Source organism: Scyliorhinus torazame, chromosome 1 (assembly GCF_047496885.1).
Source record: "Scyliorhinus torazame isolate Kashiwa2021f chromosome 1, sScyTor2.1, whole genome shotgun sequence".
Classification (NCBI taxonomy): domain Eukaryota; kingdom Metazoa; phylum Chordata; class Chondrichthyes; order Carcharhiniformes; family Scyliorhinidae; genus Scyliorhinus; species Scyliorhinus torazame.
The window spans coordinates 222,586,046-222,607,047 of record NC_092707.1 but is presented as its reverse complement, the minus strand read 5'-3'; the positions used below and the strand labels follow the sequence as shown (position 1 = coordinate 222,607,047).

General features: G+C 50.7%; 1 protein-coding gene across 2 annotated transcripts in view; it reads left to right on the top strand.

Moving 5' to 3' along the window:
* tulp4a (TUB like protein 4a) overlaps positions 1 to 21,002 on the top strand; it is a 691,812-nt gene that overhangs the window by 473,259 nt on the left and 197,551 nt on the right. For both annotated transcript variants that reach the window (XM_072502637.1, XM_072502627.1), the window contains one exon: positions 3,259 to 3,403. In XM_072502637.1, the coding sequence (XP_072358738.1) occupies positions 3,259 to 3,403 (145 nt within the window). The remainder of the gene's footprint in view (positions 1 to 3,258; positions 3,404 to 21,002) is intronic.

Genomic DNA, 21,002 nt, shown 5'->3' with positions numbered 1-21,002 from the left:
AAGAGGCCGATGGCCATTGGTTAAACCTAGGAGTTTACCATTGGCTGTTGATACGTAGCTCCGCCCTGACAGGCGGAGTATAAGAACCGGTGCTGTCCCAGCAGCCTTCACTTTCTGTACCGAAGCTGCTGGGGAACAAGTTCTAGTCGATTAAAGCCTTCAGTTATGAAATCACTTCGCCTTGAGTGTAATTGATCCCCTCCAATAACAAAAAAACACAGGGGGACGGGTTGCAGCTAACCCTGCACAAACCTATAACTCCCCAAAATACAACATACAATAATATCAAAAGAAAAACTTCATCAAGACCCGCAACCTGCCCTACTCCATCGAGGAGGTCAGGACAGTCACCAGGGACTGCCACATCTGCGCGGAGTGCAAACCGCACTTCTACCGGCCAGAGAGGGCGCACCTGATAAAGGCTTCCCGTCCCATTGAACATCCGGCAACATACAACAACCATAATCTCAAACCTTTACAGATGCAGCTCCTCCATCTCAGACCAACTCTCAGTTCTCCCCCAGTTTATGGTCCCTTATAAAATCATTAGCCTCATGCATTTTGAAATAGTACCCCCGGCCTTCTAATGTGACCCACAGTTTCACCGGGTACAGCACCCCAAATTGAACCTGCCTTCGGTACAACATCGCCTTGGCCCAGTTAAATTCTGCACTCCTCTTCGCCAGCTCTGCACCAATATCCCGATATATTCGGACACGGTTCCCCTCCCAATCACAGTCTCGCTTCTCCCTGGCCCATCGCAAGATCTTTTCCTTCTCCACGAATTTGTGCATCCGCACAATCACCACCCGCAGCGGCTTCCCCGCTCTCAGCCTCTGTCTTAAAGACCTATGGGCCCTGTCCACCTCTGGGGCGTTGCCCAGCACTCCCTGTTCCACCAGCCCAGCCAACATCCTCAACACATATTTTATGGCACTCGTTCCTTCCACACCTGGCAGCCTCACAATCCATAGGTTCTGCTGCCTGGACCTGTTTTCTTGTTCCTCCACCTTCACCCTCAGCAACTTGTATAAGTCCCCTAGGACGGTTGCAAGTGGTTAGCACAATTGCTTCACAACTCCAGGGTCCCAGGTTCGATTTCCGGCTTGAGTCACTGTCTGTGTGGAGTCTGCACGTTCTCCCGGTGTCTGTGGGTTTCCTCCGAGTGCTCTGGATTCCTCCAACAGTCCAAAGACGTGCAGGTTAGGTGGATTGGCCATGCTAAAGTGCCCTTAGTGTCCAACAAGGTTAAGTGGGGTTACTGGGTTACAGGGATAGGGTGGAATCGTGGGCTTGAGTAGGATGCTCTTTCCAAGGGCCAGTGCAGACTCAATGGGCCGAATGGCCTCCTTCTGCACTGTAAATTCTTGATTCTATGACCTCCGCCTCCAGGTACACAATCCGTTCGCTCTGATCAGACACCACCATCTCCACCCCTCGTATCTTCACCCCTTTTGCCTCAAGGCACTTTTCCACTCAGTCCATCGACCTTCGCAGAGGTGCTATTGCTCCCTCGATGGCCTTTGAACAATCTTCATGCATCTCCTTCCTCTGCTGTCGAAATTCATCTTTGATGAAGGCCATCCACTGTTCCATCTGGGCCTTTCCCACTGGCATCGACCCTTCACTCCTCCTCCATTTTCACAATTGTTGCTGCACCACAGGTCCCCTCCAATTGCTAAGCCATGTCTTTGACTTTTTTGCTGGGTTGGTAGTGTTGTGGGCGAGGCGTTTTCAGAACCCCAAAATGTATCATGGAGTTCAACCAACCTCTCCCTTTAATGGATTTGTTGCTTTTCCTAGCACACGGCTTTTTCCCTAGGTGTGGGATTACAATTATGGACACGTGGGTTTTTAAACACAAAACACTGTTTATTCCATGAACTCAACTTAACATCTTAAATAAACATTGGATCTCTTAACACCCCTTACTGCAAAGATAACTCAGAAAATATTGCAACAGTAAATAATTCCTTAAAATGTTCCTTCAAACTTCCAAGAGACTTAACACGTTTAAACAAAATCACATCAGGTTAAAGGCTTCACTATTATAAGTTTAAATCACCCAAATGATCCAGAGATGGTCTTTTATGGCAGACATCACAGCTCACTGCAAAACACAGACACACACAAGCTGTTTTTAAAACTGCAAAACAGCCAGGCATTTTTAAACTGCATGACAGTATCCAGTAGACATACCAATCTTGGGGAGAACCTCTCCAACGACACCTCCTGCAGCACTTTCCTGCTGGAGTTACCCCACTTAAGGGTATAAAGTGCCTAAAACAATGCCTATGAGCTGGAGCTACCCTGTGTGCGACCACTCACCCCATGGCCGCCACCAGAAGTGACAGTAATTTCTAGGCCTGTTCTTTGCATTCAAACTGGTTTTGATTGTGGTTTCTATTTCTCCTGTTTCAAATCAAATCATCGTAAGATGACACAAATGCAACAGAAGTAACAAACATCAAACGTAGGGGCAGAACAGTGGTTTGCACTGCTGCCTCACAGCAGCAGGGACCGTGTTCAATTCCAGACCTAGGTGACTGTGGGAGTTTGCACTTTCTCCCCGTGTCTGCATGGATTTCCTCCGGGTGCTCTGGCTTTCTCCCACAGTCCAAAGATGTGAGGGTTAGGTGGATTGACTATGATAAATTGTCTTTTAGTGTCCAGAGAGTTGCAGGTTAAGTCATGGGGTTACAGGGATAGAGTGGGGTGCACATGGGTAGAGTGTTCCTTCAAAGGGCCGGTGCAGACTCGGTAGGCTGAATGGCCTCCTGCACTGTAGGGATTCTATGATTAACATCTCTAATTCTATGATCAATTTTTGTTGCAGCCTCAGCAGAAGATTGTGTGCTTTAACTTTTTTTTTAAAAGACATCAGTAGTAGCCAGATAAAGGATGTGTCTTTTGACATGCATGTACATGGTTGCTTGCCACATCCAGAACTATGACAATGTTTTATTGTCCTTCATGCAAACAATTCCTGTACTCTTAAATTGGGAGGAAAATGCTGTTTTTAATTGGACTTTTGACAAATAGTGCAACCAAGCATTTATATGAATCTCTAAACAAATTTATGTCTTTTTTTTTAATTGAGCAATTTTCTCAAATTGCATTTGTTAACTTGAACTCTGTTATTCATGCAAGATAAAACATTCTATTACGAATACTTCTTACAAATCGTGCCATTTATAACTATTTAGGATGTGCTTTTGGGCCAGGTGTTAATTTTCATTTCTTGTATGTTTTTACTAGATGAAATCTATGGAAACAACTTGATGTCAACAGTGATTGATAGTTGTAACTGTTCTGACTCCAGTGATATAGAGCTAAGTGATGACTGGATTGGCAAGAAATCTCCAAAGATCTCTCGAGCTAGCAAATCCCCCAAACTACCCAGGTACATAAACTACTCGGGATTAACAAATTTGATGATTTGAGTTCTGACTAGTCCTTCCACTTGGTTATGTTTTATTGGTATCATTTTTGCTGGTAGCATGGTCAAAGAATTTTAAGAATGTAAGAAATTGGCACAAGAGTAGACTACTTGGCCCTTTGAACCTGCACTGCCATTCAAAAAATTGTGATTGAAAGGGGAAGCACTGGCTCGCGGTATTGTCATTGGACTAGTATTCCAGAGACCTAGGAGAATGCTCCAGGGACCCAGATTTTAATTCCACCACAGCAGATGGTGACATTTGAATTTAATTTAAGTCTGGAATTAATAAGTCTAATTATTTTTTTATATATATATCTTTTTATTGGTATTTCCCATATTTATAAGCAGTTGTACATCACATTTTTCTCGCCCTCCCCTCCCTCCCCCTCATCTCTCATGGTTGCGCAGTCTTTTGGTATCTCATCTACCTTGGTGCTTTTTTAAAAAATTCTTATTAGATTACTCCTCGTTGCTGGCCTCGAACAGGTTTTGGAATAGCCCGACAAACTGCCCCCAAGAATCCAGGAAGCCTTCCTCCGACCCTCGGATGGCATACTTAATCTTCTCCAGGTGGAGAAATTCCGAGAGGTCAGCAAGCCAGTCTGTAGCTTTGGGTGGTACTGCTGATCGCCAGCCGAGCAGGATTCTTCGGAGTGCGATTCGGGAAGCGAAAGCAAGGCCGTTTGCCCCCCCTTCCTCATGTGTAACTCTGGCTGCTCCGATACCCCGAAGATTGCCACTATTGGGCATGGCTTCACCCTCACCCCCATAACCCTGGACATTGCCTCGGAGAAGGCTGCCCAGAACACAGCAAGCTTGGGGCAAGCCCAAAACATGTGGGTGTGGTTGGCCGGGCCCCTCTGGCACCGCTCACATTTGTCCTCCACCTCCAGGAAGAACCTGCTCATTCAGGTTCTGGTCAGGTGCACTCTGTGCACCACCATTAGGCCTCCTTACACAGGAGGAGGTGGAGTTCACCCTGCTCAGTGCTTCGCTCCAGAGTCCCCGTCCTACCTCTGTCCCCAGTTCATCCTCCCATTTTTGTCTGATCTTGTCCAGTGGAGCCCGGGCTCTGTCCAGTAGCCGTCTGTATATTTTCCCACATAGCCCCCCCCCTTCTCGTTGCTTGTGCCTATCAGGTCCTCTAGTAGTGTGGTTTCTGGGGCCACGGGGTACCCTACCGTCTCTTTGCGGAGGAAGTGTTTTATTTGGAGGTGTCTCATTTCCTTTCCTTTTGCTAGCCTCCACTTTCTCGTCGGTTCGTCTAGTGTCACCAGTCTGTGCCCTACGTATAAATCCCCGACCGTCAATGTGCCGCTGTCCCGCCTCCATCTTTTGAAGGTGGTATCCAGCATGGCTGGGGGGAATCTGTGATTGCCGCATATGGGAGCCATGGGGGACATTTTGGCTATCCCGAAGTGTTGTCTCAGCTGGGTCCACGTTCTCAGCGTGGCAGCTACCACTGGGCTCGTTGTGTATCTTGTTGAGGAGGATGGGAGTGCTGCTGTGGCGAGGGCCCGGAGGGTCGTTCCTTTACAGGATGCCTCCTCCATTTGTACCCAATCTGTGTCGGGTTCTTGTACCCATCCCCTCACTCTTTCTGCCGTTGCTGCCCAGTGGTAGTATTGTAGGTGTGGTAAGGCCAACCCCCCTTTGATTTTCCTGCTTTGCAGTGTCTGCAAAATTCTCGGGTTCTTACCCCCCCACACAAACGCCATGATTAGACTGTCTATGTTTTGGGACAAGGCCTTGGGGATGAAGATCGGGATGGATCTAAACAGGAAGAGGAACCTTGGCAGTACGTTCATCTTGATCGTCTGCACTCTCCCCGCCAGGGAGAGTGGGAGTGAGCCTCACATTTGAAGGTCTCTTCTTACTTCCTCCACCAGGCTGGTCAGGTTCCACTTGTGGATCTGTGTCCAGTCTCTGGCTACCTGGATCACCAGATAGCGGACTCTGTTCTGGGCTGTTTTGAACGGGAGCCCCTCCAGCTCTCTCCCTCCCCCGTTTGGGTTCACTGGAAATGCCTCGCTTTTGCCGAGGTTAAGTTTGTAGCCTGAGAAGGTTCCAAACTATTTCAGTATTTGTGGTATTGCCTTCAGTCCCTGCCGTGGCTTTGAGACATAGAGGAGCAGGTCATCTGCATAGAGTGAGACTCTGTGCTCTCTGTCTCCTCTTCAGATTCCCTTCCAGCTTTTCGCGTCCCGCAGGGCTATCGCCAGGGGTTTGATCACTAGCGCGAACAAGAGTGGGGACAAGGGGCAGCCCTGTCTTGTTCCTCTCTGCAGCTGGAAGCATTCAGAGCTGGTGGTGTTAGTTCGGACACTCGCTTTGGGAGCGTTGTACAGGAGCCTCACCAGGCGGTGAACCCTGCTCCTAGCCCAAACTGTTCCAGTACCTCGAGGAGGTATTTCCATTCGACTCTGTCGAAGGACTTTTCTGCCTCCAGGGAGACGATCACCTCCAGTGTTCTCTCCCCGGATGGTGGGGGTGGGGGTCATTATTATGTTCAGCAGCTGCCTGATGTTCGCTGTGAGCTGCCTACCCTTGACAAAGCCGGTTTGGTCCTCTGCGACCACGTCTGGTACTCGGCCCTCCAGCCTTTTGGCCAGGAGCTTTGCGAGTATTTTCGCATCCACGTTCAGCAGTGAAATGGGTCTGTATGATCCACATTCCGTCAGGTCTTTATCTTATTTGGGTATCAGTGAAATTGTGGCCTGCGCTAGCGTGAGGGGCAGGGTGCCCCTTGCCAGTGAGTCCGCGAACATGTCCCTTAAGTGTGGGGCCAGGACTGGTGCGAATTGTTTGTAGAAGTCCGCCGGGAACACGTCGGGTCCTGGTGCCTTCCCCGCCTGCATGGAGCTGATGCTCTCCATGAATTCTCCCAGATCTATTGGTGCTTCTAGCAACCCCCATCTGTCTTCCCCCACAACTGGTAGTTCCAGTCCGTCTAGGAACTGTTTCATCCCCGCACCCCCGTTGGGGGGCTCGGAGGTGTACAGTCCCCGGTAGAAGGTCTCAAATGCCCGATTGACCTCCTTTGGTTCTGTTACCAGTCTGCGTTTGCTGTCCTTTGCCTGCGCTATTTCCCTTGTGGCTGCCTGCTTTCTCAGCTGGTGAGCCAATAGGCGGCCAGCCTTGTCTCCGTGTTCGTAGAAGGTCCCCCGTGTCTGGCGGAGGTGGTACATTGCTTTCCTAGTGGATAGCAGGTTAAAGTCCATTTGCAGCTTTTTTCTCTCCGCCAGCAGCTCTACAGTCAGGGCCTCGGAGTATTTTCTGTCGACTTCCAGGATGGAGTCCACCAGTTATTGCCTGGCAATCCTCTCTTCCCTATCTCTGCTTGCCTTGTAGGCTATGATCTCTCCTCTAATCACGGCCTTCAGTGCCTCCCAGAACGTGGAGGGTGAGACCTCTCCGTTTTGGTTGTTACTAACGTAGTCGCCTGTGGCCCGCAATGTTTTTTGACAGAAGGCCTTGTCGGCCAGGAGGTCCATGTCCAGCCTCCACATGGGGCGCTGGGCCCGGCCTGTCTCCAACCTCACATCCATATATTATGGAGCGTGGTCAGAGATAACGATCGCGGAGTATTCCGTTCTGTGATCCCTGGAAGCACCGATTTCCCCACTGCAAAGAAGTCGATACGGGTGTATACCTTGTGTACTTCTGAGAAGTATGAAAATTCCTTCTCTCCCGGGTGCAGGAACCTCCATGGGTCCACCACCCCATCTGCTCCATAAATGCTCCTAGTTCCCTCGCCATGCCAGTCTTTTTCCCTGCTCTGGGGTTTGATTGGTCAGTCAGTGGGTCCTGTACACAGTTGAAGTTGCCCCCAATGATCAGTCAGTGTGTGTCAAGGTCGGGAATTTCTGCCATGGTCTTCTTTATGAATTCTGTGTCATCCCAGTTGGGAACGTACACATTTACCAGTACGGCCGGTGCCCCTTCCAAGACACCGCTGACCATGACGTACCATTTCCCTGGATCCATAACTGTCTTGGTTTCCGTAAACCTCGTCCTCTTGCTAATTAATATTGCCACCTCCCCTAGCCCTCGTCCCGTAGCATGAGTGGTATGTCTGTCCCACCCAGCCCTTTCTTACCAGCAGTCGGTCCTTCTCCCTCAGGTGCGTCTCTTGTAGGTAGATTATGTCTGCTTTTAGGCTTCTTAGGTAGGTGAAGACTCTGGATCTTTTCACCGGGCCGTTGAGTCCCCTTACGTTCCAGGTAACAATCCTGGTGGGGGGTTTTCAACCCCCCGGTCCTGCGGGATCACCCATACTTACCTGGTGGACGCGCCTCTGCACTCCGGGATTTCCCTTCATTAGGGGGCCGGCCCAAATGGCCACGGTCGCCGCTCTCGCCATGAGGTCGGGCTCCGGGGTTTCCTTTTGTCCAGGGGGCACCCAACATGGCCGCCAGCTGTGTGTGCGCCACGTGGCTGCGCCCCTGCACTCCAGGGTCTCCCTCCCGCAGCCCTCCTGTATGGCTATTTGTGGCCATCTTGGTTCTTCGCCCTGCTCCCTGCCCGCCGAGGCCTGTGTTCGTGCTGCTTATATACCTCACCCTTCTCTTTGCTTCTCTTCTGTTCTGCGCTCTCTCCCCAACTCCTCTCCCCCCCCCCATAGTCCCTGTCCCTCTGTCCCCTCCCCCCCCCCCCCGTCCCCCCCCGTGTTCTTCCCCCCCCTTCTGCCCTGACCCCCCCTCTTTGTGCCAGGCGCTCCCTCTCCCCTGAGAGGCGCGCCACGGCCCTCCTTTCTTCCTGCCCTCCCGTGTTGGCCGTCCTCACTAGCACGGTGGCCCCCCTCCCAATACTTGCCCTGCTCTGGTCCTGTTTTACCTTCCTTTTGCTAGCCCTTTTCTCGTCCTCCTGCCCACCTTTCTCACCCGCGTTCACCTTGCTCCGCTCACCCACATTGCATTGAGAGATGGAACGAGCCTGGGAACGAGTCAGCATAGTCCCGCACAGTGCACCAAACACGTGTGTACAGTTCGTGATCTTATTGTCTCTGTTTGCGGTCTGCCCGTTACTCTTTGTTCCGATTCTTCCTTTCTTTTCCATCCCCCTCGCTTTCATGATGGCCGTTGCGGCTGTCCCTCCCCGAGTTTGTTCGCTCTAACGAACTCCCAAATTTTACATTACTTTTGTATAGTGCTGATTTGGCCCTGTTGAATTCAGTCCTTCTTTTGGCCAGGTCCCCCCCAATTTCCTGGTATACCCTTATGATCTTCCCTTCCCACATGCTCGATTCCGCCTGCCGGGCCCACTTTAGGATTTTTTTCCTGTCTTGGAACCTGTGCATCTTCACGATAATCGCTCTAGGCTGCTCCCCGGCTTTGGGCCTGGGCCGGAGCGCCCTGTCGCTTTCTGGGGGGTTTGGAAATTTCTCCCTTCCGACTAGCTTGCCCAGCATTTGGGTGACGTAGCCTATTGGGTCTCTTCCCTCCATCCCCTCTGGCAGACCCACTATTTTAACATTCTGCCGTCTGGACCTATTTTCCTGGGCCTCCACTTTCCCTCTTAGGCTCCCCTGGGTCGCTACCAGCCTTTTCACCTCGGTTTCCTGAGTTACCATCCTGTCGCTCTGGTCTGAGGCGGCCCTCTCCAACTCCTGAATCGTTTTCTCCTGCGCCTCCACCTTCCTTTCCAGGCCATCGATGGTTCGCTGCATCTTGTCCAGTCTCCGCCAGCATCTCCTTCATCATTGTGTGGAGCTCCGTCCTGAGTGCCTCCCTCATGGCGTTTATCTCCTTTTTTATCTCCTCTTTTATGGCATTTATCTCCATTTTCAGCACGCTCCTCCATTCCTCCCCCTGTGTGTGTGTGTGGGGGGGGGAAATGGTCGCCGTGTCCTGTTCCTGCTCCGGCTCAGCTCGCTAGTTTTCCGCTTCCTGATTCGCCTGAACCTCCACCTCGCCCCGTGGGGTCGTCTGCCTGCGCGGCTGCAGCTCCTGCTTTTTTTCCTTCGCCTTCACTGCTGCTCCTTCTTGCATTTCGCCATCCCCCGTCTTATTATTATTTGCAGGCATATTCCTGTTATGTGCCTTTCTCTTTTTTTCCCTGGGTTTTGGTGCGAAAAAGAGATTCTTAAAACCCCCAAGGGTTTTTTCTCCTTTTAAAAACGATTTTTTTTTATAAAAAGGAATTTCTTTTTTTTTTAAGTGTTTTTTTTTAAGTTTTTTAAATTTTTAGGAGAGGAGGAAAAAAAAATTGAATTTTAAAAATTATTATTTTGTTTCTGTCTTATCCTCTCCGTGCTCCGACTTTCAGGCAATTTCTTGTTGCGATCCCCACTCCTCCTCCATGTGCAGCAGCTCCGCTGACCAGGACCTCTTATTTTTCTCTTCAGCTCCGTGGAACGGAGCTTTGGCGCCTGGGCAGGGCAAGGGAGGCAGGGCCGATTCTGCGGGGCTTTAATTCTTTTTAAGAACCCGCCGGGAAAACCCCCCAAAAAGCCGTGATTTTGTGGATCTGCGGGAGCCTCTTTGCTGCGACCGCTCCGTTCGCGAACGCCATCGGAAGTCCAATAAGTCTAATTATGACCACCGGCAATTGTTGTTACAAAAAACATCAGGTTCACGCATGCTCATTAGGGAAGCAAATCTGACATCCTTACCTGGTCGGGCCTACATGTGACTCCAGATTCACAGCAATATGGTCAGCTCTTAAAAGCCACCTCAAGGGCAATTCGGGATGGGCAATAAATGCTGGGCAGCCAGTGACATTCCCATCCTATGAAATAACTATGATCAGTTGGGGAATGTTACTAAAAGGAATGACAGTGGATAGGCAATCGCAAACATTCAAAGAGAGCATGGAGGAACTGCAACACTTGTTTATTCCTGTCTGGCACAAAAGTAAAACGGGAAAGGTGGCCAATCCGTGCCTTACAAGAGAAACTAGGGATAGTATTCGATCCAAGGAAGAATCATACAAATTGGCCAAGGGAAACAACAGGCCTGAGGATTGGGAACGGTTTAGAATTCAGCAAAGAAGGACCAAGGGATTAATTGAGAAGGGGAAATGTAGAGTACGAAAGTAAGCTTGCAGGGAACATAAAAATTGACTGTAAAAGTTTCTATAGGTACACAAATATAGGGCAGCATGGTAGCATAGTGGTTAGCACAGTTGCTTCACAGCTCCAGGGTCCCAGATTCGATTCCCGGCTGGGTCACTGTCTGTGCGGAGTCTGCACGTTCTCCCCGTGTCTGCGTGGGTTTCCTCTGGATGCTCCAGTTTCCTCCCACAGTCCAAAGATGTGTGGGTTAGGTGGATTGGCCATGCTAAATTGCCCTTGGTGTCCAAAAAAAGTTATGTGGGGGTTACGGGGATAGGTTAGATACGTGGCCTTGAGTGGGGTGCTCTTTGTAAGGGCCGGTGCAGACTCGATGGGCCGAATGGCCTCCTTCTGCACTGAAAATTCTATGATCTATGAAGAGAAAAAGATTGGTGAAGACAAATGTCCCTTATAGTCAGAAACAGGGGAAGGTCTAATAGGGGACAAATAAATGGCTTAGCAACGAAATGCATATTTTGGTTGTCTTCACAAATGAGGACACAAATCAGATACCAGAAATGTTGGGAAATGCAGGGTTTAGTGAGAGGGAGGAACTGAAGGTGATCAATATCAGTAGAGTAATGGTATTTGGGAAATTGATGGGATTGAAGGCTGATAAATCCACAGGGCCTGAGAATCTACATCCCAGGGTACTGAAGGTGGCTCCAGAAACAGTGGATGCATTGATGGTCATCATCCAAGATTCTATAGACTGTAGAACAGTTCTGGCAGATTGAAACGTGGCTAATTTAAAAAGGGAGGTCGAAAGAAAGCAGGGAATTATCAACAAGGAGATTAAACCTGACGTCAGTAGGGGAGAAAATTCTAGAATCCATTATCAAAGATTTTAATGCTGAGCACTTCGAAAAAGTGGCAGGATTATACAGAGACAGCATGGATTTATAAAGGGGAAATCATGCTTGACAAGTCTACTGAAATTCTTCAAGGATGTAACTGGTAGAATTGATGAATGTGAGCCAGTGGATGTGGTATATTTGGACATTTTGGACTGAAAGGCTTTTGACAAAGTCCCGCATTAAAGATTAGCATGTAAACTTAAAATGCATGGGATTGGAGGTAGTGTACTGAGATGGATAGAAAACTGGTTGGCAGATAGAAAACAAAGAGTAGGAATTAACGGGTCTTTTTCAAATTGACAGGCACTGACTAGAGGGGTACCGCAGGAATCGGTGCTGGGACCCCAGCTATTCACAATATACATTAATGATTTAGATGAGGGAACATAAAAACATAAGAACTAGGAGCAGGAGTAGGCCATCTGGCCCCTCATGCCTGCTCCACCATTCAATGAGATTACGGCTGATCTTTTGTGGACTCAGCTCCACTTTCCGGCCCGAACACCATAACCCTTAATCCCTTTATTCTTCAAAAAGCTATCTAGCTTTATCTTAAAAACATTTAATGAAGGAGCCTCTGCTGCTTTACTGGGCAAGGAATTCCATAAATTCACAACCCTTTGGGTGAAGAAGTTCCTCCTAAACTCAGTCCTAAATCTACTTCCCCTTATTTTGAGGCTATGCCCCCTAGTTCTGCTTTCACCCGCCAGTGGAAACAACCTACCCGCATCTATCCTATCTATTCCCTTCATAATTTTATATGTTTCTATAAGATCCCCCCTCATCCTTCTAAATTCCAACGAGTACAGTCCCAGTCTACTCAACCTCTCCTCGTAATCTAACCCCTTCAGCTCTGGGATTAACCTAGTGAATCTCCTCTGCACACCCTCCAGTGCCAATACGTCCTTTCTCAAGTAAGGAGACCAAAACTGAACACAATACTCCAGGTGTGGCCTCACTAACACCTTATACAATTGCAGCATATCCTCCCGAGTCTTAAACTCCATCCCTCTAGCAATGAAGGACAAAATTCCATTTGCTTTCTTAATCACCTGTTGCACCTGTAAACCAACTTTTTGAGACTCATGCACTAGCACACCCAGGTCTTTCTGCACAGCAGCATGTTTTAATATTTTATCATTTAAATAATAATCCCTTTTGCTGTTATTCCTACCAAAATGGATAACCTCACATTTGTCAACATTGTATTCCATCTGCCAGACCCTAGCCCATTCACTTAGCCTATCCAAATCCCTCTGCAGACTTCCAGTATCCTCTGCACTTTTTGCTTTACCACTCATCTTAGTGTCATCTGCAAACTTGGACACATTGCCCTTGGTCCCCAACTCCAAATCATCTATGTAAATTGTGAACAATTGTGGACCCAACACTGATCCCTGAGGGACACCACTAGCTACTGATTGCCAACCAGAGAAACACCCATTAATCCCCACTCTTTGCTTTCTATTAATTAACCAATCCTCTATCCATGGTACTACTTTCCCCTTAATGCCATGCATCTTTATCTTATGCAGCAACCTTTTGTGTGGAAACTTGTCAAAGGCTTTCTGGAAATCCAGATATACCACATCCATTGGCTCCCTGTTATCTACCGCACTGGTAATGTCCTCAAAAAATTCCACTAAATTAGTTAGGCACGACCTGCCCTTTATGAACCCATGCTGCGTCTGCCCAATGGGACAATTTCCATCAAGATGCCTCGCTATTTCTTCCTTGATGATAGATTCCAGCATCTTCCCTACTACCGAAGTTAGGCTCACTGGCCTATAATTACCCGCTTTCTGCTTCTCTCCGTTTTTAAAAAGTGGTGTCACGTTTGCTAATTTCCAATCCGCCGGGACCACCCCAGAGTCTAGTGAATTTTGGTAAATTATCACTAGTGCATTTGCAATTTCCCTAGCCATCTCTTTTCGCACTCTGGGATGCATTCCATCAGGGCCAAGAGACTTGTCTACCCTTAGCCCCATTAGCTTGCCCATCACTACCTCCTGAGTGATAACAATCCTCTCAAAGTCCTCACTTGTCATAGCCTCATTTCCATGAGTCACTGGCATGTTATTTGTATCTTCCACTGAGAAGACCGACCCAAAAAACCTGTTCAGTTCCTCAGCCATTTCCTCATCTCCCATTATTAAATCTCTCGTCTCATCCTCTAAAGGACCAATATTTACCTTAGCCAGTCTTTTTTGTTTTAAATATTTGTAGAAAGTTTTACTGTCTGTTTTTATATTCTGAGCAAGTTTACTCTCATAATCTATCTTACTGTTCTTTATAGCTTTTTTAGTAGCTTTCTGTTGCCCCCTAAAGATTTCCCAGTCCACTAGTCTCCCACTAATCTTTGCTACTTTGTATGCTTTTTCCTTCAATTTGATACTCTCCCTTATTTCCTTAGATATCCATGGTCGATTTTCCCTCCTTCTACCATCCTTCCTTTTTGTTGGTATAAACCTTTGCTGAGTACTGTGAAAAATCGCTTGGAAGGTTCTCCACTGTTCCTCAACTGTTTCACCATAAAGTCTTTGCTCCCAGTCTACCTTAGCTAGTTCTTCTCTCATCCCATTGTAATCTCCATTGTTTAAGCACAAAACTCTAGTGCTTGATTTTACCTTCTCACCCTCCATCTGTATTTTAAATTCCACCGTATTGTGATCGCTCCTTCTGAGAGGATCCCTAACTATGAGATCCTGAATCAATCCTGTCTCATTACACAGGACCAGATCTAGGACTGCTTATTCCATCGTAGGTTCCATTACATACTGTTCTAGGAAACTATCGCGGATACATTCTATAGGCCCCTCCTCAAGGCTGCCTTGACCGACCTGGTTAAACCAATCGACATGTAGATTAAAATCCCCCATGATAACTGCTGTACCATTTCTACATGCATCCGTTATTTCTTTGTTTATTGCCTGCCCCGCCATAATGTTACTATTTGGTGGCCTATGGACTACTCCTATCAGTGACTTTTACGCCTTACTATTCCTAATTTCCACCCAAATGGATTAAACCTTATCCTTCATAGCACCGATGTCATCCCTTACTATTGCCCGAATGTCATCCTTAAATAACAGAGCTACACCACGTCCCTTACCATCCACTCTGTCCTTCCGAATAGTTTGATACCCTTGGATATTTAACTCCCAGTCGTGACCATCCTTTAACCATGTTTCAGTAATGGCCACTAAATCATAGTCATTCACGATGATTTGCGCCATCAACTCATTTATCTTATTCCGAATACTACGAGCATTCAGGTAAAGTACACTTATGTTGTTTTTTTTTAACCTATGTTCTGAATCTTAACACCTCGATCAGTAACCTCTCCTAAGTTATATTTCCTCTTAACCTTTCTCCTAATTTTCCTTGTCGTCGAACCCATATCTTCATGTAACAACCTGCCGCGTCGCTGACCATTAATGTTTTTACTTCCCGTTTTATTCCTTTTAGTATTCCTGGTCCTATTCACTGAGCTCCCCTCAGTCACTGTACCTTGTACAGTTTTTGATTTTTGACTATGGCTTCTCTGCCTTACACTTTCCCCCTTACTGCCTTTTATTTCTGTCCCTGTTTTACTACCTTCCAACTTCCAGGAGACTTGTCTACCTTTAGCCCTATTAGCTTGCCCATCACTACCTCCTTACACTTTCCCCCTTACTGCCTTTTGTTTCTGTCCCTGTTTTACTACTTTCCAACTTAGAACATAGAACATAGAACGATACAGCGCAGTACAGGCCCTTCGGCCCACGATGTTGCACCGAAACAAAAGCCATCTAACCTACACTATGCCATTATCATCCATATGCTTATCCAATAAACTTTTAAATGCCCTCAATGTTGGCGAGTTCACTACTGTTGCAGGTAGGGCATTCCACGGCCTCACCACTCTTTGCGTAAAGAACCTACCTCTGACCTCTGTCCTATATCTATTACCCCTCAGTTTAAAGCTATGTCCCCTCGTGCTAGCCATTTCCATCCGCGGGAGAAGGCTCTCCCTGTCCACCCTATCTAACCCCCTGATCATTTTGTATGCCTCTATTAAGTCTCCTCTTAACCTTGTTCTCTCTAACGAAAACAAGCTCAAGTCCATCAGCCTTTCCTCATAAGATTTTCCCTCCATACCAGGCAACATCCTGGTAAATCTCCTCTGCACCCGCTCCAAAGCTTCCACGTCCTTCCTATAATGCGGTGACCAGAACTGTACACAATACTCCAAATGCGGCCATACCAGAGTTTTGTACAGCTGCAACATGACCTCATGACTCTGGAACTCAATCCCTCTACCAATAAAGGCCAACACTCCATAGGCCTTCTTCACAACCCTATCAACCTGGGTGGCAACTTTCAGGGATCTATGTACAGAGGACACCCTCTGCTCATCCACACTTCCAAGAACTTTACCATTAGCCAAATATTCCGCATTCCCGTTATTCCTTCCAGAGTGAATCACCTCACACTTTTCTGCATTAAACTCCATTTGCCACCTCTCAGCCCAGCTCTGCAGCTTATCTATGTCCCTCTGTCATCTGCTACATCCTTCCGCACTGTCGACAACGCCACCGACTTTAGTGTCGTCTGCAAATTTACTCACCCACCCTTCTGCGCCCTCCTCTATGTCGTTGATAAAAATGACAAACAGCAACGGCCCCAGAACAGATCCTTGTGGTACGCCACTTGTAACTGAACTCCATTCTGAACATTTCCCATCAACCACCACCCTCTGTCTTCTTTCAGCTAACCAATTTCTGATCCACATCTCTAAATCACCCTCAATCCCCAGCCTCCATATTTTCTGCAATAGCCTACCGTGGGGAACCTTATCAAACGCTTTACTGAAATCCATATACACCACATCAACTGCTCTACCCTCGTCTACCTGTTCAGTCACCTTCTCAAAGAACTCGATAAGGTTTGTAAGGCATGACCTACCCTTCACAAAGCCATGCTGACTATCCCTGATCATATTATTCCTATCTAGATGATTGTAAATCTTGTCTCTTATAATCCCCTCCAAGACTTTACCCACAACAGACGTGAAGCTCACCGGTCTATAGTTGCCGGGGTTGTCTCTACTCCCCTTTTTGAACAAAGGGACCACATTTGCTATCCTCCAGTCCTCTGGCACTATTCCTGTAGCCAATGATGACATAAAAATCAAAGCCCAGCAATCTCTTCCCTGGCTTCCCAGAGAATCCTAAGATAAATCCCATCAGGCCCCGGGGACTTATCTATTTTCAGTCTGTCCAGAATTGCCAACACCTCTTCCCTACGTACCTCAATGCCATCTATTCTAATAGCCTGGGTCTCAGCATTCTCCTCCACAACATTATCTTTCCTGAGTGAATACTGACGAAAAATATTCATTTAGTATCTCGCCTATCTCTTCAGACTCCACACACAACTTCCCATCCCTGTCCTTGACTGGCCCTACTCTTACCCGAGTCATTCTTTTATTCCTGACATACCTATAGAAAGCTTTTGGGTTTTCCTTGATCCTACCTGCCAAATACTTCTCATGTCCCCTCCTTGCTCGTCTTAGCTCTCTCTTTAGATCCTTCCTCGCTACCTTGTAACTATCAATCACTCCAACTGAAACTTCACACCTCATCTTCAAATAGGCCTCCTTCTTCCTCTTAACAAGAGATTCCACTTCTTTGGTAAACCACGGTTCCCTCGCTCGACTTATCCCTTTCCATCACTAACGTAAACGTCACCGAATTGTGGTCACTGTCCCCAAAGTGCTCTCCTACCTCCAAATCCAACACCTGGCCTGGTTCATTACCCAAAACCAAATCCAAAGAGGCCTCGCCTCTTGTTGGCCTGTCAACATATTGGGCGAAATTCTCCGTTGTCGGCGCAAAGTCCGCCGATCGGCGCCAAAAACGTCGCAAATCCGACTTGCGTCACGCCGGAAAAATGGGTCAAAAGTCTCAGGCCCGAAATGGGCTAGCAGCGACGTAACGGGATCCGCGCTTGCGCACGTGGTTCACGCCGTGCAGCGTCATACGCGCCGCACTGCATGACGGCTCATAAGGCCGCGCTGCTCCCCCCCACCCGACCGGAACACCCGACCGGAACACCCGACCGGAACACCCGACTGGATGGCTGGCCGCCGCTCAGCCCCGAGGTTCGAGTCACGGGATGTGGAGGCGCTCCTGGACGCAGTGGAGCAGAGAAGGGACGCCCTGTATCCTGGGCACGGCCGCAGAGTTGCCCCATGCCACAGCCGGCGTCTGTGGAGGGAGGTGGCAGAGGCCGTCACCGCTGTGGCCCTGACACCACGGACAGGCACCCAGTGCCACAAGAAGGTGAACGACCTCGTCAGAGCAGGCAGGGTGAGGCTCCCCCATATCCCCCCTCCCCCATATCCCCTCTCCCCCATATCCCCCCCTCCCCCATATCCCCCCTATCCGCCCCTCCCCCATATCCCCCTCCCCCATATCCACCCTCCCCCATATCCCCCCTCCCCCATATCCCCCTCCCCCATATCCCCCCTCCCCCATATCCCCCCTCCCCCATATCCCCCCTCCCCCATATCCCCCCTGCCCCATATCCACCCTCCCCCATATCCCCCATATCCCCCTCCCCCATATCCCCCCTCCCCCATATCCCCCTCCCCCATATCCCCCCTCCCCCATATCCCCCTCCCTCATATCTCCATATCCCCCTCTCCCCATATCCCCCTCCCCCATATTCCCCCTCCCCCATATTCCTCCCATATCCCCCCTCCCCATATCCCCCCTCCCCATATCCCCCTCCCCATATCCCCCTCCCCCATATCCCCCCTCCCCCATATCCCCCCTCCCCCATATCCCCCCTCCCCATATCCCCCCTCCCCCATATCCCCCCTCCCCCATAGCCCCCCTCCCCCATATCCCCCTCCCCATATCCACATATCCGCCATATCCCCCCTCCCCCATATCCCCCATATCCCCCTCCCCATATCCCCCTCCCCATATCCCCCCTCCCCCATATCCCCCCTCCCCCATATCCCCCTCCCCCATATCCCCCCTCCCCCATATCCCCCCTCCCCCATATCCCCCCTGCCCCATATCCACCCTCCCCCATATCCCCCCTCCCCATATCCCCCTCCCCATATCCCCCTCCCCATACCCCCCTCCCCATACCCCCCCTCCCCCATATCCCCCTCCCTCATATCCCCCATATTCCCCCTCCCCATATCCCCCCTCCCCATATCCCCCTCTCCCCCATATCCCCCCTCCCCCATATTCCCCCTCCCCCATATTCCCCCCATATCCCCCCTCCCCATATCCCCCCTCCCCATATCCCCCCTCCCCATATCCCCCCTCCCCATATCCCCCCTCCCCATATCCCCCCTCCCCCATATCCCCCCTCCCCCATATCCCCCCTCCCCCATAGCCCCCCTCCCCCATAGCCCCCTCCCCCATATCCCCCTCCCCATATCCCCCTCCCCATATCCACATATCCCCCCTCCCCCATATCCCCCCATATCCCCATCCCCCATATCCACCCCCCCATATCCCGCATATCCCCCTCCCCATATCCCCCCTCCCCCATATCCCCCCTCCCTCCTATCACCCCTCCCCATATCCCCCCTCCCCATATCCCCCCTCCCCATATCCCCCCTCCCCCATATCCCCCCTCCCCCATATCCCCCCTCCCCCATATTCCCCCTCCCCAATATTCCCCCTCCCCCATATCCCCCATATCCCCCCTCCCCCATATCCCCCTCCCCATACCCCCCTCCCCCATAGCCCCCCTCCCCCATATCCTCCCTCTCCCATATCCCCCCTCCCCCATATCCCCCCTCCCCCATATCCCCAAGTGAATCCAGCACTAACCTTAACCTCTGCAATGCACGCGCAACCGATGGCGCGCATTCATATACCTGCCTAACAATGTTGCCTTTTACCCCTGCCACCACCCCCACCCCCCCCCCCCAACAGGAGAAGCGCGCACACAACAATAGGGAGCATGTGAGGACTGGAGGAGGCCCCGCTGATGAGAGGCCACTGACCGAACACGAGGAATGGGCCCTGGAACTGGCTGGCGGACCTGAGGACCGGGAGGTTGCTGATGCAGAGGTCGGGGGCGTACTAGCAAGTGAGCCACCGACAGCCCGTCCCCATATCCCCCCTCCCCCATATCCCCCCTCCCCCATATCACCTGATCACTGCCTGCGTGTCTAACCATGCATGCTTCATTGTGTATCGCAGGACCAAACGTCCAGGCACCCATCCCCGCAGATGCAGACCGCCTGCAGGATGCCCCTCGGAGGCCACGGGAGACAGAGAGACCCGGACCCTCCAGCATGCGACGCTCGCAGGATGCCCCTCGGAGGCCACGGGAGACAGAGAGACCCGGACCCTCCAGCATACGACGCCCGCAGGATGCCCCTCGGAGGCCACGGGAGACAGAGAGACCCGGACCCTCCAGCATGCGACGCCCGCAGGATGCCCCTCGCACACCACGGGAGACGGAGAGACCTGGAGCAACAGGGAGACGACACCCCCGTCATGTGCGGGAGCGACCACCCAGCGACAAGGGGGCAGCCACAGGCCCCCGTCACATCCGAGCCAGGACACCACGACCCAGGACACCACGACCCAGGACACCACTACCCAGGACACCACTACCCAGGACACCACTACCCAGGACACCACTACCAGGTCACCACTACCCAGGACACCACTACCCAGGACACCCCTACCCGGGACAGCACTACCCAGGACACCCCTACCCGGGACAGCACTACCCAGGAAGACGAAATACCGGACAGTGACTCAGAGTGGATGGGTGGAGACGAACCCCCACCCCAAAGTGACATGGACTCAGAGTGGGACGAAGAGCACGACACAACGCCACTGCTGTCACCAACACCCTCCACCATCGCAGAAACACTCACCTCGGTTGGGCACTTTAGTGATGAGGCGTCTGGTACACTCACTGGTGCGCACAACACAGCCATCCCGGTACAGCAGGTGGAGGTAGGAGCAGCAGAGGGGCCGGGCGGTCGGAGGGCAGCCCAGCCCAAGCGAACATCTGCCGCCCAGATGGATCCCGGGTTCCTGGAGTTTCCACACCCACACATAGATCCGATGCAACCACCGACCCGGAGACGAGCGAAGAGGGTGACGGCCGGCTTGCGGTGGCTGCAGTCGCAGGTGGAGGTGTCCACCTGCGTCCAGGAGCTGGAAGTGGTGCCGGTCATGCGTGCCACCCAGGCTGACACCGCACGGGTGCCGTCCGCGGTGGAGGCAATGGGTGCGACGGTGTCAGACATGGCGAACGGTTTGCGAGGCCTGGGGCTTTCCGTGCGGGCAGCGTCTGTGGCCCAGGACACGACTGCCCTCTCACAGGAGGCCATGAGCCAGTGCCAGCGCCAGATGGCAGAGGCGCTCAACACCATAGCCCAGTCTCAGCAGGCCATAGCCCAGTCTCTGTAGGCCATGGCCCAGTCTCTGCAGGCCATGGCCCAGTCTCAGCAGGCCATCGCTGAGGGCATCGGCGCCAGTGGCCATGTGCGAGCCGGCGTCGCACTGTCACAGACAGGGTTTGCCAATCCCCTGGGCTCCATGGCTGCAAACCTGCAGACCCCTGTCGATACCAGCACGGGCCTCCAGGACTGGCAGCGCCAGATGTCGGGGGG